Raw genomic sequence first — 26972 nt, forward strand, 5'->3', positions numbered from 1 at the left:
CCGGGACTCAATCAAGCATAATTCTATTTTGTATCCAGTATCTTATATATTTATATTGTGTCTAAATGCATGTAATTGAACCTGCCAAATGTTCAGTATAAATTGCTATTAAACTATCATTTTTTGTACATTCAGTTTTTGATTCATTTGTATTTTTTATTATTATTTTTAGATACTTGCTACAAAGACAGGGCAATCCGTCAACTATGTAAGGATGGATCCTCCAGGAGCCTAAAAGCGCAGTCTTAAAAATTCATCAATCTATTTTTTACCATCCTTCTTGAAGTTAAAAGTCTGCCATATTTATGATCCATGTTTTTTGGATTGGCTTGGTCCGCATAGTTAGCCGAGGCTCCCCAGCACATAGGAGCCCCAATTAGCTCTTAACCCTTTTGGGGCAGCATTCATTTTTGAGTGCATCAAGGCGGTGGTATCTTCAGGAGTCATTATATCCTGTTCATATGCACCATGATTTCTATATCCTGCTCACTTGCGTCCAATCTTTAGTACTGGCTTTCTATTCCACTGGTTAGCGATTGCAGCACCAGATCTTTTCCCTTTAGCTCAGCCACTTCCGCCCTCCAAGTGCTGGCGGTCACGTCGACGTCCGACAATCTCCGCGCATGCGTGGTGGCGCCGGACGCCACGATGACCAAGGGATGCCCTCAGCAAAGCTTGGATCTACACACCTAGTGGGTGGACATATATTACTGGCCCACCATACACACCTGTATCTGCCCCTCCCTGCCTTCTACCTGGCGCGAATTTTGGACTAATTCAATTTGTTAAAGTACACCTGCTGCCCTATATAAATCAGAGCTGTGCTGCTCATACCTTGCAGCACAGTCAGGATTCACACATGTAATGTCAAGCCGGGAGATAAGGTATGGGGGATTTCCTTCTTATTTCCTATTTCCTTCTGTTTAAGATGTATCATTTACCAGATGGTGTTACACCAATCTTGGAATCTTACAATTTTTATATTCTCATATACATTTTTTTACTTTTTATTTTTCAATAGAGCCTACCTTGTTTTGCCTTTTGTCATCCCTGTGAGCATTGGCATACCGTATGGATCCACTGACCCACAAAACGACAACATGCTCATTAGCCCTGCTAGGGAAATCTACTAGTCCATAATATATATTTGGACAGTAGTATACACAATTATATAAATACAAAAAAATGTAATAAATATATATATATATATATATATATATATATATATATATATATATATATATATATATATATATATATTTTCTAAGGGCTAGACATAATTTTTCCTTTTTATTTTTGGACTGTGCACAACAAATCCTGAGACTCCTGAGAAAGTAACCAGTGCATTTTTAACATGTTCACATGGACGCTCAGCTCTAAACAGCATGCAGAGCTGCTTATTTTTCTGTACTTGCGCTGAGCTAAATCCAGGTAGGCCATTAAAGTGGCGTTGGCCGTTGGCGCGTTGGCTGTACAAGCGTTGGCCGTACAGACTCGCATGCATAGTTGGGTTTGACTGGTACGCTGTGAAAGGTGTGAAAGGTGTATGGTTGTAGACGCAGATGCTCTGTGCCCAGGCCAATGCACTTGTACCTGTGCATCCCGTCAAACTCTGCTCTGTGGAGGACTCTGTACAGCCCAAGCATGTCTATCCAATTGGACTGGCTGCATGCAGCTCTGTGCTAGTATAAAGAAAAAAAAATGTATCTCTTCATGCTGTACACCAATTTAAACAAGCCTTTAGATTATTTCCAATAATGCATTACTATGTGTTCAGTTCTTTAAAAGCAAACAGACCTTGCAATCCAATTCACCCATCCAACCAGTTATGCTCTACACACTTCCAGATTTATGATTTACTTACTTGTAATCCTAGGTTAAAGTAATACTGCAATACTTTTGTGTCTGACAGAAAAAATAAAATAAAAAAAATAAGAATAATATACGGTAGGTATAAACACCTCACACATACAATATTAAAGTTTAAAAACATTCTTATAATCTAGGTCTATATTTAGTGCTTATTCAAAGGATTTTTAGCTGTTGAGAGATTAAGGCTAAACGATTAATCTCCTTAACCATTTGCTTACTGGGCAAATATACCCCCTTCCTGTCCAGGCGAAATTTCAGCACTGCGCCGCTTTAACCGACAATTGCGCGGTCGTGCAACATGGCTCACAAACAAAATTGACGTCCTTTTTCCCCCAACAAATAGAGTTATCTTTTGGTGGTATCTGATCACCTCTGCGGTTTTTATTTTTTGCACTATAAATAAAAAAGGGTGACAATTTTGGAAAAAAAAAAACACACAATATTTTTTACTTTTTGCTACAATAAATATCCCAATTTTGAAAAAAAAAAACGAATTTTCTTTCTCAGTTTAGGCAGATACGTATTCTTCTACCCCAGTGACGCGGCAGGCTGGCACGCCCCCCAGTGGCCGGAGGAGCCGAGGACGTCAATAGACGTAGCATTTCATATTAGTATTAGATGCAGCCGATCACAAGAAATGTTAGCTGCTCTGATTGAAAAAGCAGTTCCAAATTTTTAAGTAAAATTTTTTTTGTTTCTAGAAACTGTTTATGAACAAAAGATTTTCAGTCATGTTATTTGAACATACTTGCTGCTGTAATGCTGTAAAAGGAAAGATTAAAAGATTAAACTTGAAGTGGTTATAAACATCTGACATGAAAAATTAAAGCACATCATTTTAGACACTGAACTTGTCTCAAACCAGAGCCAAAGTGTAATTTCTGTCTGCTCCTCTGCCATCTACACAAATCACTTCTGACAGTCTTTCCTGACACCAAAAGATAAAAAGGTGATGGGGGAGCTCAGCACAGAGCCTGTGATTGACAGCCTTAGCTCTGTTCCGGTGTGCTGTGTGAAGGAGGCGGTGTCCCTTCCCTCCAAACAGCTCTCCTCACTGAGCTCTGCAGATTGCAACTTCAGCTTCTCGCTCCCTGTCTTCGGAAAGCTCAGACAAGCTGTATACATTTTGCATTTCTGAACAGCTCTAGAGGTACCTGTGTACAACTTATGTAGTAGGATTTGTTTCATCTCTGTATCACCTGAGGCCAGTCACGTCACTAGGTATTTGTAAGGTTTTACAACCACTTAACATTAGTTGGTCCTGTTTTATAGTTAAAAAATTTAAAATTATGAAACAGCCCATTTATAAAAACAGGCAAATCCAAGCAGATTCTAGTAACCTGAATTTACAGGTCATTATAAAAATGAGAATACAAGGCAGATATACAACAAATGTCAACTGTATTTAAGTATGTGATGTGTAAATATAGTTTTTCCCACTTACCTCTTGGTAGATCGTTTCCATTTGGGTCACAGGAATAAGGAGGAGGTGGAAGAGGAACTGTGCAGTCTCCTATCTCACCAGATCCAGGGGGAGCTATTAAAAATGGGAATGCACATTGCAAATATAAAATGTTATGCATTAAGATGTTAAAAATCAAAACATTATCAGCTTCTCCAAGGTAATCAAATGGGTTACTGAATTCCTTCATGAGCATATTTTATCCCAGTAAGTTCACCTATATTATTGCATGTCTTTCCCCTTCTTGATCCTGTCTCAAAAACATCACCTCAAATCACTGGTTGCTGCTGTAGTAATAGTTATTTCAGCCCATTCACACTTGTGTAACTTTACCCTGCGACTTGATGCAACTTTGGATGATTGCAAATTTGTAATGGCTTTGAACAATGTAATCATTTTTTTTTTGCTCTGCAAAGTTGTTAGACATGTGCAGAACCAAAATGTGTTTAATTTTTCAGAATGATTTGAACCTGCATCGGTTGAAAATTGATCAACGGATTTTAATTCTGTGTGAATAGCTGATTGTTAAGAAACAGGCCCAGGAAGCCGGTCGCCGCATCCTTAACCACTTCCGGACCACCCACTGTATATATACGTTGTCACTTTGAAGATGAATATGTGTTATAGCAGCAGCTATGCCATAACCCAGGTATCTATCTCTTCAGTGAGTAGTCCGGTTTACGATACTGGTGGTCTGTGGTGGATTCGCTGCGAGATAATCGTTATCGTCAGCCGGAGCCGTCAGCAGCGGCGGAGGTGGTCCTTGCTGTGGCTGGGTATGTAGCAGAGTGAGGGCAAGATGGCCCCCACCCATCTCCATACCATAGCAGGGCGGAAGCGATGTCAAAACGTCACTTCTGCCCATAGCTCTTAAAGGGTAATTTTTTTGTCATTTTGATCACATATCTCATATTTAAGAGGACCTTTAATGCTTTTTTCTGTTACACGGGATGTTTACATTCCTTGTAATATAAGGTGACCACATTTTTAAAATGAAATCCGGGGACATATTTTTTTTTACTAGTAATGGCGGCAATCAGCGACTCTCTGCCCGTCACAACCCGCCTCACAGCCTATCAAGTTTTACGGCTACTACTGGGTGGGGTGCGGAGGAAGATCACTCCACCAGGGAAAGCAAGGAGATAAACAGGCGGGCGGCTGGCCGGGACTTGAGCCAAGGCAGAAGAACATGCGAGCGGAGTTGAATGGGCATGTGCCTGAAACTGAAGAAATAGTTCCTCTGCTCCAACCAGCACATGATCATCAGAAAGGGGCACAGATAATGGAAAAAATGCACCCCCCCTAAGCTAGTAGGAGCGGGAGTGTGTATTTTTTTTTTATTCTGCACTGGCTGTCTTTGAAATTGCCCCAGCCCATTTTCAAATCCAATCCGGGGACAAAACCAGAGACAGACTTGGTCCGAGGACAGTGTCCAATCCGGGGACTGTCCTCTGAAACCGGGGATGTCTGGTCACCCTATTGTGATAGGAATAAAAGTGACCCAATTTAAAAAAAATTTTTTTTCGAAAAACCTGTAGAATTTTTTTAAACATTGCCTATGAAGATTTAAGGGTTAAAGTTTGATCCTTTAAACCATTACTGGCCGCCCTTTCACTGAAAAAGATAAAGTACTGGTGGCTTTTTCCCCCATTTGGCTTGAAATTTGAATACAGGAAGAAATCATACACCTGTGCCACATTTAAAGAGGGCGAGAACTTGCTGCTGAAACTAAAGTTGATTTTGCAGGATCCCCCACCTCCTAGTTTAGCATCAGGAACCTCCAAAACGACAACTTCCCTCCAGCTCAATGTCTCCACTATGGCAAAAGTCCAAGACCAAGAAACCCAAGGATGGCCGTCCTCCCTGAAATAAGCTCCACAGAACTTTGCTGGATTGCTCAGTTTTTCCTATACGGAAAATCGGTCACTTTCTCTGATCTCTTCGGATCCGTTGAACTGTTCTCATAGTTGCTGGTAACACTGTTAATTATAATTTGACTCATTAAGTGGACAAGGTTCCATTTATAAGTTTTTGGTTTAATTCAATTATTTCAATAATTTAAATTTTTCACTGATCATTTATTTATTGAATCGTATGGTTGCATATTATTCATTATCCAGCGCTACACTTTTATTGTCTATATTTTGTTGTGCCTTATATCAAGGTTGTGGTGTTTAGCGGCAGGATATCCGTTAAGGAGACATTTATTCATTTTCATTTACTTTTCTTTTGCACCTAGCGCAAATTTTTACCCCTTTTTTACCCACAGTTTTTGATATATTTAATTTGCAGCTGGTGTATTCATAGTGGATATTTTTGACTATAGGTCACAATTGGTTTTCAACACTGTGGGTGTTTTTGACGGGAATGATGACCCCAGAGATGATCTAGTAGGTTGCTTTCTTAGATTAAAAAAACCTTACCATCACCGAGATCCATACTAGATGGGATATAGCGTACCTAGAAAAATATGTGAAAGCAGATATGGTACCTAGAAGTCTCAGACGGGATGTTAATCCCCAAAAGGATGATAGTGAGTTGGTTGAATGGTTCAAATACTTTAATGAAGCAGGCATGAACTTTTTGCAGTTTTTGATAGCTAAAAAGAAATGCAAGTTAACAATGTTGGATTGCGAAATTATCATTAAGATGAAACTGGTCCCCTTTAAATCTGAACCAGACTATCTGCACAGGTCAGATGCCTTAAAGGCAACACTAAAGAAGAGTCTGAACAAAAATATAAGAAAAAGAAAAAAAAAGTATAACAGATGTGAGAGATTATAGGGAGAAGGTAGTCTTTAAATGGCAGGTAATACCTACTCCAGATACCCCACAGAGTGATAAATACAGTTGGTTCTTGACAGACCACTGCTTTCCAAAGAGGTGTATTACGAGAGGATCATGGAGATTACCCTGAGGCCTACTATACGCACCATCCCTCCCCTAACCCAAGGTTGGGAAGAAGGGGTCCACAACAGCATCCCCATGACAGAAGGGGGAGGGGGGGTAGAAGGAGCTCTCTCCCTCGCCCTAATTATCAATCTCCTCCTCCTTGGCGTCATCGGGCAGGGCATTCATAATCAGGGTGATCATCGTGACCGCCGTGCTAATAATGGTAGCTACAATAATGCAAATACTAGAAATAGATTTGCTCCCTTAGTAAATGATAATGGGGTAGCGGAATCTAGTTCCAGTAACAACCAATGGGCTCTTCGTTCCTCCCAGGGCCAACAGATAAAGAACTGGCCAGGGTGGGGTTTTTGGTTGGCTGGCAGGAACAAAAGAAAGGGAGACGCAAGAGAGGGAGGAGGAAACTTCACCCCAAAAAGACAAAGGAGAGTGTAGATAGTACTGGGATTATTAATCTTGGCACGCAACAACTATTCAAAGAGGAACCAACGACTCTGAATAAGGGTTTAAAGTGTGTTCCACCTCGCAACCTTAATACGTTTCAAACTTTTATAGATGTGCAAAAGTACACTCGTAAACTTAAATGTTTAGAGGTACATTTTGCGTAATCCCACTAAGCAATCAGCTAGGGAGGCATCTGTCATCACAAACTCTGGGATGGCTAACGCTTCCCTGTTTAACCCTCCTAGTAACCAGGCTCCCAATTTGAATGTTTTTCGGGATCTAGTACTTAACCACTTCCCGCCCGGTCAATAGACAATTGACGTCCAGGAAGTGGTTCTGTAATCCTGACTGGATGTCTATTGACGTCCTGCAGGATAACATGCCGGCGCACGCACATGGGGGCGCGCAGCGATCGGTGATGCGGGGTGTCAGTCTGACACCCTGCATCTCCGATCTCAGTAAAGAGCCTCCGGCGGAGACTCTTTACCATGTGATCAGCCGTGTTCAATCACGGCTGATCACAAAGTAAATAGCAAGAGCCGTTGATCGGCTCTTCCTCACCTCGCATCTGACAGACGCGAGTAGAGGAGAGCCGATCGGCAGCTCTCCTGACAGGGGGGGTTTGCGCTGATTGTTTATCAGCGCAGCCCCCCCACGGATGCCCACACTGGACCACCAGGGAAGCCGCCAGGACCACCAGTGAAGTCCCAAGCATGATGATGGCCAGGTACATCCCACATGGCCATCCACATATGCAAATAGATGCTAAATATGTGCAAATCGGTGCCCACAAATGTGCACTGATTGGCATCATTGTGAAAGCCCGCAAATCAATGATGCCCAGCAATGCCACCTATCAGTGCCCATCCGTGCCGCCTCTTGGTGCCCATCAGTGCCGCCTATGAGAGCCCATCAGTGCCACAAACCAGTGCCGCCTTTCAGTGCCCATTAGATAAAATTAAATAACAAACAAAGAAAACCTTTTTTTTCAAAATGTTCTGTCTTTCATTTCTTGCGCAAAATAAAAACCGCAAAGGTGATCAAATACCACCAAAAGAAAGCTCTATTTGTGGGAACAAAATGATAAAAAACGTGTTTGGGTACAGAGTAGCATGACCGCGCAATTGTCATTCAAATTACGACAGAGCTTAACGCTGAAAATTGGCTTGGACAGGAAGGTGCGCAAGTGCCTGGTATGGAAGTGGTTAAGGATCTGGACAATCTGGATATTAAGCCGGTACAATCATAACATGATCTCAGGCTGGGTATGGAGTCTTTATGTAACAGGAAGGACATAGTTGTGCGTCCAGCGGATGAAGGGGGGGCCCCCATTGTCTTAGACAAGGCCTCCTACCTTGAAGAAATGTCAAAAATCCTATCCGATCCTGAGACATATTCGGTTCTGCCCTTGGATCCCACCACTTAATTCAAACGAGAGTTGAAAACCTTAATTGAGAAAGGTCATAATGGGGGCATTTTGAATTCAAAAGGAAAAGGAACATCTAGTTCCTTTAGCACCTAGATTACCAGTGATGTACATATTGCCGAAGATACACAAGACCTTAATCAATCCTCCTGGAAGGCCCATCATCCGTGACATTGACTGTCACCTCACGAGTCAGGAAATATATCGATAATGTTTTGCAGCCAGTGGTGATGGGCACTCCGTTCTTTCTTAAGGACACCAAGCATGTGATTAACTTGCTTGGTGATATTGAGTGGAATGCGTGTCGTGTGTTAATTACAGCCGATGTCGCATTGCTTTACACAGCCATTTCTCATCGTTTGGGTCACGAGGCGGTGCGACACTTTCTATATCGCGACTCTGACATCTCCATCACGCAATGTAACTTTGTGATGGAGTTGGACTTCGCAATGGAACACAACCATTTTTGGCATAGTGGTACACACTACCTTCAAAAAAGAGGTGTAGCCATGGGGGCAAAATTTTTCCCCCAGTATGGCCAACCTCTATGTCCAAATGGTAGGAGAACGTAGTCCATGACAGGCCATCTGAACTCATTCTATGGAAGAGATTCATAGATGATGTTTTATGCATCTGGAATGGTGATGCTGAATCAGCTGATACGTTTCTGTCTTTTCTTAATAATGACAGAGGGATCATTCTAAGCCATTAGATTCATGTCATCACCATTCCTGGCTGTCGGCTGTCCCAAAAGGCCAATTTCTACGCCTCAGGCGCAAAAGGAAAGCTCAGATTCTTAGGTCTAGATTTATAGCAAAGGGTCACGATAGTGAGAGTCTTGACTCTACGATTGTAGAGGTAGGTACAAGAGATCGTCAGACTCTTCTTTGTGATAGACCACCCGATATAGAAAATAGGAAGGACTTTGGTTTAGCCTTCTTAACCACCTATTCAAGCCAGCACTGGGCCAAAGGACGGATTATTAAAAAAACATTTATTGGCCAGTAATTAAAAACGATAGAATATTGGGGCCACTTCTATCAGCTAACCCTAGGGTGCTCTTCAGAGTTGCTTTTAACCTTAGACACTTAATAGGACCAAATGTCCCTGACCTGCCCAGTTTTCTTTGGAGACCTCAAAGGTTTCTACCCCTGTAGGAAGTGCAGGGTTTGTAAAATAAATGCACTCCAGGGTAGAAGATTTACTGAGTTCACCTCCATTGGAACGGGCACTACATACCCGATCAAGTCCTTCATAACGTGCTCTACCAAATGTGTGGTGTACCTCTTGAGGTGCCCATGCAAGTTGGAGTATGTTGGAAGCACTGTCCAGAAGCTCCAAGTAAGACTGGGGGAACACATCACTAATATTAAGGCTGGTTTTGATAAACTGAATGTGTCCAAACACTATGACCTTAAGCACAATAGAGATCCTAAAAGGTACGGTTTTTATGACCTTGGAAAAATACATGCCCCACTGGCGTGGTGGTAATGGTAAAAGGACTATATCCAGATCAGAAACCAGCTGGATACACAAGCTCGGTTGCAGTGTTCCAGGAGGCTTGAATGTGGAGTGGGACATCAACTGTTTTATCAATAATAGCTGATGTCCCACTCCTGTAACGAGGTGTCCTCTTTTTGATCCTTCTTTAAATTAGTTTATAGGATATTTTTATTTCTGTCACTTTACCTTTACCACTTTTACCTTGAGGGAATGTGGGATACTAATTTAAATATTATGGTTTTTCATTTATAAATAGTAATTCTATTTTTTTATCCACATGATGGCAGTGTTCCTTATGGAGGAATATCCTATGTTAATTTTTGTTGGCATTAGTTTAGTGCAATAGTGCAATTAGTGTCCACCGGAAGTCAAGAGCGGGTCTCTCCAATCTGAATTAACGAGTTCCTGGTTTGGTGATTAGAATACCAGGGACTCGTCCAATTAGCTCCTTGCCCCAGTCTCCAGCGGAACCAATGAAGGCGCTTTATCGGCACCTCTGGTAAATAAATAGCGTGTGCGCGGTTACGTGGGCGTGCCCCTGATGACGTCAGTTGTGACGAAACGGTCATATGTTTTTATTGTTTTGTACCTTGTATATCTTTTAAATTAATTTTTAGAAGAACGCCTGCACTATTGGAAGTTTTTCCTTTTTTTCATTGGGTACCATCAACCCCACACCACCGGATGTTTATACACCCTACCCTGGAAGAGTTTTGTGGATTGTATCAGCTATCTGGGAACTGCAGATCTGAAGTCTGCAACTGGCTATAGGTGGGAGGACTCCCCAGCACTTCTGTGAGGACCATCATTCTGCTGAGCCTGTTTGACCCCCCTGAGAAGGGCGGTCACTGGCTAGTTGGTAAGCCTCCATTCCTTCTCCTGGTGGTGGGTCTCTTCACACATTGGATTTCAAATATTCATCTTCCATCACTGGAGGTCTACATGAATTGATTGAACTTTTTTTTTCAAAATATGTTTTTTTCTCTTCAGGAGCTATTCACTTATGAACTTAATGCTTCACTGTTGATTATTTTGTTTTTATACTTTTTTCACTGTGCACTGATGGTCCATTTACATCTACATCACTACTATTACCTATATTCAACACATATAGAGGACTTTCAAACAAGGGTTTGATTGGAGCGCTGCTACAGCACTATTTTTGGACTCTGGGACTTTTTATAGTTTTTTGAATACTACTGTTTTTCTTATACTTTTTTCACTGATCATTTATTTATTGAATCGTATGGTTGCATATTATTCATTATCCAGCGCTACACTTTTATTGTATATATTTTGTTGTGCCTTATATCAAGGCTGTGGTGTTTAGCGGCAGGATATCCATTAAGGATACATTTATTAATTTACATTTACTTTTCTAGCGCAAATTCCCCCCCCCTTTTTTACCCAATTATTTCCCAATGTTCTTGTAGCACCGACGGATGGCCTGGCCCCTTCCATCTTCGACATCATCTCCCTTCTGTTTAGGGGGGCCGATTCTTGATCTTGGGGAGCTAGTATATCTGAGCTCTAGTAGTTTTCTGCCTGGGGTGCCCCTCTTAAAATACCTGACTAGACCATTTCCCCTGTGATATGCTTTTACATATCTCTTGTTCTGCCAAAGGATTGTTTTTTCCCCAACTTTTACAAGGGAAGGGTCCCATGGAGTTTGCACATTTATAAAAAAGTACCTCATTTTCGCCTCCATATTCCCAGTCCCTGACAAGTCTCACCTTTCCCTTCTCTCTCCCTATTGCCTCCATTTCCCCCCCTCCTTACAATGCCTGGGTCTTGTTTCCATGACTGCTGATTATATATTGTTATATGTAATGCCATTACTACCACAAATTTGTTGATAACCAGTATCATTCTAGGGTTTCAATTGATTTAATTAGGCCTAGAGCCTAATACTAGTTCAGCTATATCTAGGTGAGCTTGGTGGTCGGGCGGTACTCCTGTCCCTCCTCCTGTCTTGGAAATCTGGATCTTCTGACTTTTCAATACAGGATCACCTCCTCTCTGGTAGAGGAGGTTTTTCTTCTCCAAAATGAAGGTTCAGGAGATAATCTTCCCCACCTTCAAAGACGAACCTTCGACCCTTTTTTCTTTTTGCTTCCTGCTATGGTTTTTCCTCTCCCTTTCTTGCTTTCCTAATTCTACTTTTTTTCTTGAGACCAATTTAGATGAACAAGCCTCCCACAACGTCAGTTCCCTGTGGCTGGCTCTGGTTCCTAGACCCACTGGGCGTACCTTAGACAAAGCTGGCGAGTGACTACTTTTTCATGGTTCCCTATCCCCTCGTGCTCCATGGCCAACATCAACCACCCCTTGAGGGTGGTATCCCAAAACACACAAGGCCTAAATTCACCATCTAAACTAAAAAAAAAAAAAAAACATTCATTATCACTCAAATGGATGTGATGCTACGCGCCAAGAGACTAATTTCCCCAAACTATATTGGCCGTCGTTTATTCATAGTAGAGCACAAAGACCCAGAAGGGGGATTTATTCTTGCTAAAGGGATGATTGAAGTCAAATTTTTTTCCATTTATTACTATGCTCCAAATCAGGGGCAAGCACAATTCTTCCACGTGTTCAAAGTTCTGAACCCGCTTTTGGAAGGTCTAGTAGTCTATGGGGGAGATTCTAGTGTTGCTTTTGACCAAGGTCTCGACAAAAAAAAAAAAGACCCCTCGGTAATCGCCATAAACACACCTCTAAACAGAGCTTATGCATTGCTAAACTATTATACAAACAGGGCCTGGTAAATATTTGGAGAGAAATTAATACCACATTATGCGATTTCACACATTTTTCCCACCCTCATCAATTCTTTGAGGATTGACCATATCCTCAAAGGATTGATGAGATGAGATTTATCTCCGCAGCACATGAACCTCTGGCCTCTAAATTCTTTATAAGGGACTCGGTTTGGCCAGACCACTCCTCAGTCTTTCTGCTTCTCGATGAAGCTACAGTCAGGTCCATAAATATTGGGACATCAACAATTCTAATCTTTTTGGCTCTATACACCACCACAATGGATTTGAAATGAAACAAAATGTGCTTTAAATGCAGACTTTCAGCTTTAATTTGAGGGTATTTGCATCCAAATCAGGTGAAGGAATTACAACAGTTTGTATATGTGCCTCCCACTTTTTAAAAGGGACCAAAAGTAATAGGACAGATTAACAATCATAAATAAATAAATTTCATAGAGATTTTAAGGAGGGGAAAAATAAGGTGGGGGGGTTGAAAGCAGAGGTTAGAGCTGAAGAGGGGTTAAAGTGAGATGTGGGCAGGGGGGGGGGGGCAGAGGTAAGCAGCTGTGGAAGAAGGCTGAACTCTGCACTCTGCTGTGTAGCTCACCCCTGAACCTTTCAACCACCGAACTCTGCATGTAGCACAACCCTGAACTCTGCACTGTGTGTGTAAACCAACCCCCCCCCCCCCCAAAAAAAAAAACTCTGCCCTCTGTATGTAATGCACTCCTGATATTTAATGGTCTTTAATATCCCCCTCCCATTGTGAAATTTGACCACACCCACTATTTGATGGAGGCTGTGTGTGGGGGAGAAGGGGATTTCGGGGGTCGTGGTCGAATTCCTGCACCTATTTTCAGAGGGGAAAAAAAGACCTGATCGTAAGCCAGGGCAAATTTTGATCTTTGACTGTAATTCCACTTTAAGAGTACAGTCTAGGTGTAGAAAAGGTCACATATCTTTATCAACTTCCCAAAGCAAGTTTATCAAGTGCTTATTTTGCTACTTCATTAACAATTTTGTTTCAACTAAAGTTTACCTGGTCTTCCAGTGGGAGGTTGAGACATAATCATTGGCTGTACAGCAGTCTGTGGCAGGACGGTGGATGTTACAGTGGATGAAACAGAAGGGCTTGAAGAGATTACGGTTGCTGGTGTAGCATTTACACACGAGGTAGAAATGACAGAGGTCACCTACAAAAGAGTAACAGCTGAGTAAGGCCTGTTCACAAATATTTTAAATCCGACAATGGGCAGTTTTTTGGCAGGAAAATAAATCTTGAATTATGATTCCCACAAAATTCAGTACCAGGGGAAGGGTTGGATTGAAGTTCACATTTCTGAAGTACAGGCTGCTACATAATCTAGAACTATTGGGGAGGCCAAGTAGGAGGGCAGTCTGAACTTATTTTTATCTGTGAACCAAATGAATCATTTTTTTTGTAAATTGCTTATAGTTTATACAGCATATACGAATTTCTCAAAATGTATATATAGTCTTTAAAGATGGTCTTTTCGTGAATCTTAAGTGTTGCCATCATCTCCAACTGGCCCCTACCCATGATTCTCTAAGCTACACAGGGCTTTCTAGCATTCACAAATTATTACTAGCAGTTCATCCACAACTATTGTTCTTATCGCCCCCATTACATCGATCACTCAAACATACTGACTCATCGCTCCGGGCCTGGCATAGTTAAAACCAGGAGGAACCTTACTTACCCGTCAATGGGAGGACTTGCTGGTGCGTTCCTGACAGACCCACAGCCGAGCAGTACGGAGTGGCTGTCGGCCACAGTTCACTGTGACTTAGACAGCAGTAGTCCAGTCATATGTGAACCTTGGAGCAAATAGCTCACCGGCCACCCCTAGAGCAAACGGGGCATGTCATGGCCAACCCAGCGCATAGCTAAGGCCTGCTCACGCTCGATGGCCCGGCTGGTGGGAGTACAAGGATCTATATTATCCAGCCTGTCACCCACCTGGCAGTTGATAGAAGATCTCAGGATCAAAAAATAAAATAAAAATAAGAAAATGTAAAGAAAATTAAAGGTAAAGAAAATTAAAGATAAAAAAAATCAAAGTTCTTCAGGACCATGGGCCCAAAAGGAGCCAGGTCCTTCTCTACTATGCAGAAAAAAAACTGAGCTGCTGACTGCAGTGTGAGGGGGTATGACCAGAGGGACTGCCCCCTGGGTGGGGCTGTTCAGCTTTGCTAAAGTTACATGTTTTAAATGTCTAACATGTCTGCCTAGTCCTCTCCTAATAGACGGAACATAACCCACAAGTCAAGAATATAAGGAGCTGTGTCCTTCCATTTAACCTTGATGGTCCTGATGGTTTACAACATTACTGGCATGACAAGCAGATCCCACCTGAGATGTTTTCTACGCGCCACAGTGGAGGGGGCGCCATAATGGTCTGGGGTGCTTTTTCCTTCAGTGGAACAATGGAGCTTCAGGAAGTGCAGGGGCGTCAAACGGCCGCTGGCTATGTCCAGATGTTGCAGAGAGCATTCCTCATGACTGAGGGCCCTCGTCTGTGTGGTAACGACTGGGTTTTTCAACAGGACAACGCTACAGTACACAATGCCCGCAGGACAAGGGACTTCTTCCAGGAGAATAACATCACTTTTTTGGCCCATCCTGCGTGTTCCCCTGATCCAAATCCAATTGAGAACCTTTGGGGATGGATGGCAAGGGAATTTTACAAAAATGGACAACAGTTCCAGACAGTAGATGGCCTTCGTGCGGCTGTCTTCACCACTCACCTCATGGAATCGCTTGCATCAAGCATGCCAAAACAAATTTTTGAAGTGATCGGCAATAACGGCGGAGCTACTCATTACTGAGTTCATGTTTGGAAGTTGGATTTCTGTTTTGGGGGGGGTTTCGTTTTTTTTTTTTGGAGGTGTGGTCCTAAACTTTTGATCAGTTGAAAAACAGCCTGTTTCAGTTTATTCGTTGTTTTCATTAAATTGAATGCTCAAAAAATGTTTTGTCTCACTCTCATTTCTTCTTGTTGCATGTTGAAGCTCTACTTGGAACCTTGTTAAGATCCAACAATGTAAAATATGATTTTTTTCCATTTTTCAAGTGGTCTTAAACTTTTGATCAGGACTGTATATATACACGAACACACACACACACACAAAAATAAAAATGAAATGCGAAACAAAAAAAAAACAGTCCTCTTTGACCAATGAAGCAGTGTAATAGTTCAATAGTTCCCAGTGATATTCGAATTATAACCAACACTGTAGATATCCACCACCATGTTTGTCACCTCAAACCTGCTCCCATCAGGTGGAAACTCACCAAATATAATTGCCTACCACTCTCGTGGTTAGACTAGTAAGCCATAAGAAACAGTTTTTCAAAGATTCCTTAATTCAATCCATTTCTCCAGTTCTTGCAGTAAAGGTACATATTCATGGGTACATAAACAAGAAAGGCTCCACTAGTGTTATATCGTCAAAGCACAAGGTGGAGAGTCTGAATGGCATCACTTGATTATGTCATGAGCTATATACAATGTTTGATACAAAGAGTGTGCTTTGACAATATTACTCTAGTGGGGCCTTTATGTACCTATGGACGTGCATCTTTACCGCAAGAACTGTGCAGAAGTGGATTGACTTATTAACCACTTCCATACAGGGCATTAATATACCCTTCCTGCCCAGACCAATTTTCAGCTTTCAGTGCTCTCACACTTTTGATGACAATTACTCAGTCATGCTACATTGTATCCAAACAAATTTTTTATCATTGTGTTCTCACAAACAGAGCTTTGCTTTGGTGGTATTTAATCGCTGCTGGGTTTTTTATTTTTTGCAATATAAGCAAAAAAATGAGAACATTTTGAAAAAAAACACTTTTTTTGTTTTGATCTTAAATTTTTGCAAATAAATAATTTTTCTTCAGAAATTTGGGCCAAAATGTATACTGCTACATATCTTTGGCAAAAATAACCCAAATTAGTGAATATTATTTGGTCTCTGTGAACGTTATAGAGTCTACAAGCTATGGTGCAAATCATTGAAAAATTACCACATCTGATCACAGCTGATGTACTGACGTCCTATCATTTCTTGAGACCCCAACAAGCCAAGAAAGTACAAATACCCCCCAAATTACCCCTTTTTGGAAAGTAAACATTCCAATGTATTTAGTAAGAGGCACGGTGAATTTTTTGAAGTTATAATTTTTTCCCACAATTCTTGGGAAAATTAAGATTTTTTTTCTTTTACACAAAATTGTCATAACAAGTTAGTTCTCTCACACAGCACATGCATACTTACAATGACACCCCAAAATACATTTTGCTGCTCCTCCTGAGTATGGCGATACCACATGTGTGGGACTTTTACACAGCCTGGCCACATACAGAGGCCCAACATTGAAGTAGCACCTTCAGGCGTTCTAGGAGCATAAATTACACATCTAATCTCTCAACTACCTGTTACACTTTTAAAGGCCCTGGAGCACCAGGACAATGGAAATGCCCACAAAATGACCCCATTTTGGAAAGCTAACGCCCCAACGTATAATCTATGAGGCATAATGAGTCTTTTGAATGGTTCATTTTTTTCCAGATGTTTTTGGAAAATGTGGAGAAAAAATGAAAACGCATTTTTTTTTACACAAAGTTGTCAATTTATAAAGATATTTCTAACACATAGCATGTACATGGAAAAAATTACACCCCATAATATATTCTTCTACTCCTCCTGAGTATGGCAATACCACATTTGTGAGACTTTTACACAGCCTGGCCACATACAGAAGTCCAACATCCAAGTAGCACCTCCAGGCGCCCTAGGAGCATAAATTACACACACAAATTCCTGCAAACCTAAGACATTGTTGAAGGTCCTTTATATTTCTAACCCATAGCATGTACTGTACATACCAATTACAAACCAAAATACATTCTTCTGAGTAAAGAGTAAAGAAAAGATTACCTGCTGTCTTAGTAGTGCAGTGGTCCACAGAGGAGAGCATCGGTCCAGGTAGCAGGCAGATGTGGTCAGCAGCAGCGAAAGGATCGTCCATGCAGCAGGCAGGAATACTGTCCATAGTACATGCAGCAGGCAGAGATATGGTTAGTGCAGCCAAAGTATTGGTCCAGGCAGCAGGCAGGACCATCAAGTTTAGGGCCTCGGTCAGGAAATAATGGGGACAGGGGTAGACCCTGTTATAGGAACACAGAAAACCAAAAACTGTTTTTCTGAACTCTGAACACTATTCTGGAGGCCCTGACATATGTGAGACCCCTGTGTGGCAGGGTGCAAGATCAAACCAAGGGGCAGGCAAAAACATGGTCAACAAGCCGAGGTCAGTGCAGGTAAAAGGCAGAAATAGGCGGTAGGCAGAGGCATAGTCGATACAGTCCAGGTTCAGTTCATGTGAAAGGCAGAAACATGGCGGATAAACAATGTAGACAGGCAGAGGCATAGTCGATAGTCCAGGGTCAGTTCACGTGAAAAGCAGAAACAATGGCAGAAACATGGTGGATAAACAATGCAGATGGCAGGCAGAGGCATAGTCGATAAACAGGCCAGGGTCAGTTGAGTTGAGGCACTAGGTTGGTTGGTTGAGGCAGCAGGGAAATCAGCACAGAAATTGAAAACAGGGAAGTGGCAGTCTATTAGGAATTTGGGTTAATAATTTTCGACAGAGTGATATCGCTTGAAGCATGGTGTCATACATAGGCCAGGTTGGGAGGGACAGTCGGGGCAATAGCAACTGGTGTCTTTCCTAATTCCACGTTTGCTGCACACCCGACATCTTTTTTGGCGTCTTCTTCCGGTCGCTGATGGTGGAATATTGTCAGGATAATGGCGCTCGTACAGTCTGCTGACACAATCGGAGCGAATTCTTTGTGGGGCAGAGCCTTGCTGATAGATCAGGTCAGTGACGACATTTTCGATAAATCTGATAAAGGGGATGGGCCTTTCCGTTGATTTGTGATAAGTGACGTATGAATTATAAAGGGCCATATGGAAGAAGTATATTGCAGCTTTTTTATACCAGAAAATAGACTTTCGTATTGAGAGATAGGGCTGCAGCATTTGATCGTTTAGATCCACCCCCCCATGAACTTATTATATTCAGGTTAGGATGAAGGAAAAAAGCTGGGACAGCCGCACTCCAAAAAAACTTTAATTAAAAATCACAAAATACATGCCACAGCAAAACAAAAGAAAAGCTGACGTTTCGCACTATGCCTTAGTGCTTCTTCATAGCTAGTGTGTAAACAGTAAAATGTTGTATTAATGGTTCAGCTTACAATGAATGTTTAACCAGTCCAGATAGATGCCCGGTGTCTCAGTTATTATTTCAATAATGAGTAAGTACACAAACACATACAGGCAACAAAAATACAAAAAACAAAAATAAAATATAATAATAATCATAAAAATAATAAAAAACACAAGTTAATATACTATAAAACAAATAAGACCATTAGAATTAAGGTGCACCTTTACACTATGCTCAATCTTTAGGCATTTTTTGTTCACTACATTACACCATATTATTTTATGGTTTATGCATCGTCCTTTATATGGTTCACCGTCATATTCACCCCTATTTTTTCCCCTTTTTTTTTCCCCCCCCTTTTTTCCCCATTTCACTTTTTATTTGTTTTTCTTTCTTCTTTTTTAATTAATTTCACTTTACTTTATCGCACTTCAATTCATATCATATTTTTTGTTTTCTTAATTTCATTTTATTTTTTACTTATACAAGTTATACATGTTTTACACATATCATTCCATTTCCTGTCCACTTTAATTCACTTCTCTTACACTCAAATATATTTCTTCACACTTACACATACTCCTACACTCTCTTTCACATTTTTCTGCACCCCACTTCTCTATTGGGTCAACACATCATTTTATCCAATGTTCACTATTCACTATGAATTTGCATGAGACATAGTCCACATGAGACACTCTCTGATTGTCTGTCGAGACACACCCAAACTTCACAGGGGACCCTGTTTAACTTAATTGTTTCCAGAGCCCCCTCCCACTCATTGGGTTGTAAGGTATATATTCACTCATTTTACTGTTTACACACTAGCTATGAAAAAGCACTAAGGCATAGTGCGAAACGTCAGCTTTTCTTTTGTGCTGTTTTTTGCTGTGGCATGTATTTTGTAATTTTTAATTAAAGGAGGAGTTTTTTTGGAGTGCGGCTGTCCCAGCTTTTTTCCTTCACCCTAACCTGCATTTTGATTGCACTGCCTGCACCCTTGGCTCGGACCACAGGAATCAGATTACCTGGTTCTCTTTGAGCGGTTACCCACTCTCTCAACTTCTTATATTCGTTGATACAGCAAGGCTTTTGAACGGTACAGCGTCGCCTGTGAAGTTCCACTGAGGTGTCATTATGGATAGTCGACATGATGTAAACGTCTTTCTTATCCCTCCACTTCACGGTCAAAACTTCTTCGTTTCTCAGGCTTGCCGATTCCCCCCTTTGTAGGCTTGTGGTGACTAAACTCTGTGGGAAGCCTTTCCTGTTTTTACGTGCAGTACCACAGGCCAAAGTTTTATTCAGGAATAGGTGGCGAAAAAGGGGCAGACAGGTGTAGTAATTGTCCACGGATATGTGATACCCCTTTTGGAAGAGTGGGAATGCAAACTCCCATACAATTTTCCCGCTTATTCCCATATACGATTGACACTCAGGGGGCTGGAGCTGGGAGTCTTTGCCTTCGTACACACGAAAGGCATTCACATAGCCGGAGGAGCTTTCACAGAGCTTGTTTAGCTTCAAGCCGTGCCTCGCTCTCTTACTGGGAATATACAGTTTTCTTCCCAGCCGGACAGTGAAATGGACCAGGGATTCGTCCATAGAGATGCTCTGTTCCGGGATGTAAAGTTCAGCAAACTTCTTGTTAAAAAAATCTATTAGGGGGCGAATTTTATATAATCTATCAAAGTCCGTGTGATTTCGGGGGGGGGGGCACTGCGAGTTGTCACTGAAATGCAGGAACCGTATGATCAGGTCATAGCGGGACCTGGACATCGTAGCTGAAAAAATTGGCATATGGTGGATGGGCTTTTTAGACCAATACGAATGAAGTTCATTTTTTTTTTGTAAGCCCCATATTCAGCGTAAGGCCTAAAAACAATCTTATATCCTCCATTGTTAGGGGTCTCCATTCAAAAGGGTGGGCATAGCATGAGTTGGGGTTGTTTTGTATGTACTGACTGGAAAAAAGATTAGTTTGGTCTATGATGGTTTGAAGGAACTCATTAGGGAAAAATAAATTAAAAAAATCGATTTCAGAGAAACCTTCGGTGTTGGCCTGCACACTTGGCTGGGCTGTGAAAGGGGGGATTGTGGCTGACCCTGTGCTAGAAGGCAGCCACAACGGGTTGGCCAAGCCATCCGGTAGATGGGTTTGGGCCCTACTTCCTCGGCGTGGAATTCCAGAGCTTGTACTGGGCCTTTCCTCCTGGGGTCTAGCGCCGTTAGCATTTGCTGATTGGCCACTGGGGTGTCCGGCGCTGCTGGTAGCTGCCTGGGGTTCAGACCGTGGTCTTTTTGGATGGACTACTTCCTCCTCCGATTCGGATGTACTGATTTCGGGGGGGGGTCTCGTATTCCGAACCTGAATTGGCTGCACGATAGGGACTAATTGGCTGTACGTCAGCTAGAAATTGTCTGCTGGGCTCATGGGACAGGTACTACTGATGGGGGCGACGGGTACAACTGATGGGGGCGACGGGTACTCCTGATGGGGGCGACGGGTACTCCTGATGGGGGCGACGGGTACTCCTGATGGGGGCGACGGGTACTCCTGATGGGGGCGACGGGTACTCCTGATGGGGGCGACGGGTACTCCTGATGGGGGCGACGGGTACTCCTGATGGGGGCGACGGGTACTCCTGATGGGGGCGACGGGTACTCCTGATGGGGGCGACGGGTACTCCTGATGGGGGCGACGGTACTCCTGATGGGGGCGACGGGTACTCCTGATGGGGGCGACGGGTACTCCTGATGGGGGCGACGGGTACTCCTGATGGGGGCGACAGGTACTCTTGATAGGGGGGGTGACATACACTCTTGATGGGGGGGGTGACATACACTCTTGATGGGGGGGGTGACATACACTCTTGATGGGGGGGGTGACATACACTCTTGATGGGGGGGGTGACATACACTCTTGATGGGGGGGGGGACATACACTCTTGATGGGGGGGGTGACATACACTCTTGATGGGGGGGGTGACATACACTCTTGATGGGGGGGGTGACATACACTCTTGATGGGGGGGGTGACATACACTCTTGATGGGGGGGGGGACATACTCTTGATGGGGGGGGTGACATACTCTTGATGGGGGGGTGACATACTCTTGATGGGGGGGTGACATACTCTTGATGGGGGGGTGACATACTCTTGATGGGGGGGTGACATACTCTTGATGGGGGGGTGACATACTCTTGATGGGGGGGTGACATACTCTTGATGGGGGGGTGACATACTCTTGATGGGGGGGTGACATACTCTTGATGGGGGGGTGACATACTCTTGATGGGGGGGTGACATACTCTTGATGGGGGGGTGACATACTCTTGATGGGGGGGGTGACATACTCTTGATGGGGGGGGGTGACATACTCTTGATGGGGGGGGTGACAGATACTCTTGATGGGGGGGGTGACATACTCTTGATGGGGGGGGGTGACAGATACTCTTGATGGGGGGGGTGACATACTCTTGATGGGGGGGGTGACATACTCTTGATGGGGGGGGGGTGACATACTCTTGATGGGGGGGGGTGAAGTCCCCAACTCAGACACCCAAGAGTTCTGCAATGAACTATCGGATTTCTTCATCAGCAAAATTGAAAGAATCTGGGAAAGCATCATGCAAAACAATACCCCCCTCAACCCCACCGTCAATCAACCACAAAACACCCACAGAAACGCTCTACAATCAACAAAGTTCACTCTGGAACCGATCTCCATCGATACCACAAAAAATATCATTGGTGCTTTGCGGAACAGCACATCGCCCAATGATATCATCCCCACCAAACTGCTGAAGGAATGTGCCGACATCCTGGCACCACCCATCACACAGCTTATAAACCAGTCATTTAAGGAAGGCACAGTGCCATCCCTGTTGAAAGAGGGCACAATCCAGCCCATCTTGAAAAAACCTAACCTGGATCCCAAGGACCCAACTCACCGCCGTCCCATAACAGGCCTAAATGTTCTCTCCAAGATAATGGAGAAAGTAGTGGTACAACAGCTGCAACAGCATCTAGATACCCACAATCTACTGGATCCATTACAATCAGGCTTCCGTCCCGGACACGGGACAGAAACGGCCTTACTCAAAATATGGGACGATGCCCTCGAGGCCGCAGACGAAGGAGAATCTTGTCTCCTGGTTCTGCTGGACCTAAGCGCAGCCTTTGACACGGTAGACCACAAACTGTTACTGATGCGACTAGCCAAGGTAGCAGAAGTCGCAGAAGGTGATTTACCATGGTTTTCTTCCTTTCTTGAAAACCGATCACAAACAGTTAAATTGGGTTGTTTCACGTCGGAAAAGCGCACGGTGTCATGTGGAGTCCCCCAAGGATCCCCCCTGTCACCGGTGCTTTTCAACATCTATCTTCGCCTCTCTTTGATATTATCAGTAGCCAAGAACTACTCTATCACTCTTATGCAGACGATACGCAACTGTATTTTCGCATCTGCAACAAAAAGGATCATCGTCTCAGTTTAGAGAAATGTCTCTCTTTGATAGAAAACTGGATGACTAAGAGTTATCTTAAACTCAACAGTTCAAAAACAGAACTCCTTATGTTTCACGCCAGCCGAAAGAGTCAACTGGCAACAACCTGGACACCCCCGCCCATTCTGGGCCAAATCATCACCCCTAGCTCCAAAGTCAAAAGTCTCGGGGTCATCTTCGACACCTTCATGACAATGGACGCACAAATAGGGTCAGTAGTCAGTGGAGCGCACCATCTGTTGCGCCTACTACGCAGACTTATTCCATTTATCCCCAAAGAAGACGTAGCAGTCGTGGTGGGAACAATCGTGAATTCCAGACTGGACTATGCTAACGCCCTGTACCTCGGACTCCCAAAGTACCAAATCTCCCGTCTGCAAGTCGTTAAGAATACGGCCGCCAGACTGGTGACTGGGAAAAAAAAATGGGAATCAATCTCACCTTCGTTGAGAACCCTTCACTGGCTGCCAGTAAAAGACAGAATTGCATTTAAAGCACTCTGCCTGACACATAAGTGCATCCATGGGAATCGCGTTCTGCTATCCACCGACCAAAATCTGGTCAGGGTACCAAAAACCAAATACAAGTCCAAAGGAGAAAGAAGGTTTGCTTTTCAGGGTCCTAGACTATGGAACGCTTTACCAACCAGCATTCGGTTGGAGGAAAACCACCTGACTTTCAGAAGACGGATCAAAACTCTGCTCTTTTGATGTCATGAGACACGAACAACTAGCGCCCAGAAGCGATTCAGTTCGCATGCGCCGCGCTTTATAAGTTTTTCATTCATTCATTCATTCATGGGGGGGTGACAGATACTCTTGATGGGGGTGACAGGTACTCTGGTACTTTTGGTGGGGGGGTGACAGGTACTCTTTATTCGGGGGGGGGGGGCAATCTGGACACTTTACACTGACACTGTAACTCACTGTTTCTGATTTCTCCTTCTCACACAGGATCGGTGTGTGAGGAGAGCCCAGAGACAGCGGTTACAGCGCTGTTTGTTTACATTTGTGACCGGCTGTGATTGGACACAGCCGGTCACATGGTAAAGAGACAAATTTCATTGGCTCTTTACCCAGATCGGGACTAGGCCATGTCCAGGGGACGAGCCTCATGCCCGGTCACCGCAGTGCACACGCCCGATCGCCGCGATGCCCGTGCATGTTTTTTTCATAGGGAAGTGACCGGCTGTGATTGGAAACAGCCGGTCACGTGGTAAAAGACAATTTTATTGGCTATTTACCGTGATCGGGGACAGGCTGTCTCCGAGGGACTCGCCGCGTCACCGATCGCCGCTCTGCGGGCTGCCAGGAGCCCGCAGTAGCGGCGAGAAGGGCTGGACGTCATATGACGTCCACCCGGATCGGCTAAGGGTTCCTGCCGCCGTAATTTTCCTATGGCGCGGTATGGAAGGGGTTAAGAGATGCATTATTATTTTTTTGGATTCATACTTGGAGGATGCAGCATCAAACCGATGCGGAGACTACCATCAGTCAAGGCAGCTGGCGGATCCAGACTTCTGAAGTTGGGATGATGTGCTGCCTCGACTGATTGCAGCGATGTCAGCATAGAGCGGACTTCAGACTGATCTCCGCTGAAAACAGGTCACAGGAGTGCAAAACGAATTGCACTCCTGTGACCCATAGGAGAAGCCCAGCCTAAGAAGCTCAGGCTCGACTTCTCCTTTAAGGAATCTTTGAAAAACGGATTCTTAAGGCATACTAGCCTAACCATGAGAGTGGTAGGCAAATATAATTGGTGAGTTTCCACCTATTGGGAACTATTACATTTCTTCAATGGTCAAAGGGGACTGTTATTGGATATTTTTCCATGGTTTGTTTCTATTTTTATAAAGAAAATCTTATATATGCAATTTGGTATATAGATTTCATTTTCACTTGTTTTAAAACTCTGAATGCTCAATACAGAAAAAAAATCCCACCTTTCACTACATGATCCAATGTTGTGCTTAATCTGTGCAAATTAAATGAAGGTAAGAAATAAAATAAAAAAACTGACTGCAACATGCACTGTTATTCACACATAAATATGCAAAGACAACTGACAAAAACAACAAAAAAAACTGTTGCGCTGTCGAGAAAACCTCAAAATTCAATATATAGTGTATAACAAACACATAAAAAAATGGAGTCCTACAAAATGAAGTATCAATTTCCACCAAAAGTGTGAAAATACGTCATGCAGCTGCTGTGCACCAAGTGATTATGCCAACTCTTACAAAGTCCTTAGACCCCACAACTCAAGGAGATCTAAATAAACATTTACAAGATGACAAATCCCACATACCCACATAGATGGATGGCTCAAACTCTTCCTTTCACACCTTAGCAAGCCTCATCGACGTAATGTTTTGAACAGTTTTGTATGTATTCTTGTTTCTGAGCATGCATGGTCCGAAAACCGTACTAATGAAACAAATTGGATGTTTTCACATCCGTCAAAAATGTTATAGTCCGCACAGCTTTAGTCTGAAGAAGCAGCAAAATCAGCTGTCGAAAGCATCATACCAACAATTCTGAAAATTGCCAGACAGCGTGTCATACAATTTTTTTCATCCGATTTTCGTATCGTGTGTACAGGCCTTTAGACCTCTGGAGTTTAGGGGGGTCTAAGGATTTTGTAAGCTGTATTATTACTTGGTGGTTGGTGCACAGCAGCTTAAAGATTTTACACACTTTTGGTGGACTTTAATAATTTGTAGCACTTTTATTATTATACATGTACAGTAAGTTTAATTAGAAGTTTTCCTGATTTTTTTCAGTAGGCACTCATCACAGCAATGGCAACATTGCATTTTTCTGGACAGATTTTCTGATGGCAACCTATAGTGGATCATTGGAATTAGAACAATGGGTGACAATGCAGGGACACAATTTGGCAGGGAGAGAGATGGCCAGATAAAAAAAACAAAAAACACACATTAAATTATAGGGGTAATAAATTAACCCTGTGGGTACTCGTCCACTCACTCAATTAATATCAGTGGAGCTCCATGCTCAATTGCCAAACAGTACAAAAAAATAGCAAACCAAAAATGGTCACCTCAAGGACCATGTAAATGAGTCTATGGGACTTAAGTAGAGTCTTGACCTCTGTTTAGAGTTTTAAATGCAGGATAAACCTTAAGAAAAATAGAATCTGCACCATGGCGATCAACTTTACAGGCTCCCGATCAGATATACTGTGTGTTGCCTAATGGTGAATCCCCCCTCCCCCAAATCTGCTTAAACTTTAAACGTGTGGCTAATCTGGTGCTCTTACAACATGTCAATAAAATGTTAGATCATTTTCAGGACTTAGATCCTGTAACGGATCCCCATCGCACTTGGCTTGAGTGCTTCCGCCAGTACACAGCTTCCTCCCAGTCTGAATATAGACAGATATTCCAACCTCTGACAAACACAAAACATGGCAATACTCATTTGGTTGCTCACCATGAACTGTTTATTAGAATAGTGTTCAATACAGTTGAAGAGGAGTTTCCCCCTCTCCTGCTCATATTACTCCAACATTTCACCTGTAACCAGAAACATAAATTAACATGAGCCAATTAACTAATCCTTTAAAGCAGCCGAAGTGACTCCATGCCCACCTGGCCATTGTTGTGATTAATCAGGATTTCACAACAGATCAGACTTGTTGTCACAGAGGATCCAGATCTGCAGCTTGGGCGTAACTGCCACCTCCTCACCCTGGGCCTCCAGAAATGCTGCAGGTGTGGGGCAGAGGTCTTGGACCCTCTGTCCAGTTGTCAGCTGGGTTGAGTCAATTCTGGAGCACCGTCTGCTGCTGGAACTC

The 26972-nt window shown here is 43.0% G+C and overlaps 1 protein-coding gene and 1 long non-coding RNA gene across 2 annotated transcripts in view; one reads left to right on the top strand and one right to left on the bottom strand.

The window, feature by feature from the left end:
* The window catches only part of ALG13 (ALG13 UDP-N-acetylglucosaminyltransferase subunit), a 401371-nt gene that overhangs the window by 69296 nt on the left and 305103 nt on the right, over window positions 1-26972 (bottom strand). Inside the window, exons 27-29 of the mRNA XM_040325249.1 lie at window positions 13419-13572; window positions 3317-3409; window positions 1865-1905 (exon numbers count right to left, since the gene is read on the bottom strand). Coding sequence (XP_040181183.1) covers window positions 1865-1905; window positions 3317-3409; window positions 13419-13572 — 288 coding nt within the window. The remainder of the gene's footprint in view (window positions 1-1864; window positions 1906-3316; window positions 3410-13418; window positions 13573-26972) is intronic.
* LOC120913712 lies at window positions 17721-18006 on the top strand. The gene is made up of 2 exons (XR_005743561.1): window positions 17721-17819; window positions 17917-18006. It is a non-coding gene; the product is annotated as an uncharacterized LOC120913712 (long non-coding RNA).

Source organism: Rana temporaria, chromosome 9, assembly GCF_905171775.1.
Source record: "Rana temporaria chromosome 9, aRanTem1.1, whole genome shotgun sequence".
Lineage (NCBI taxonomy): Eukaryota > Metazoa > Chordata > Amphibia > Anura > Ranidae > Rana > Rana temporaria.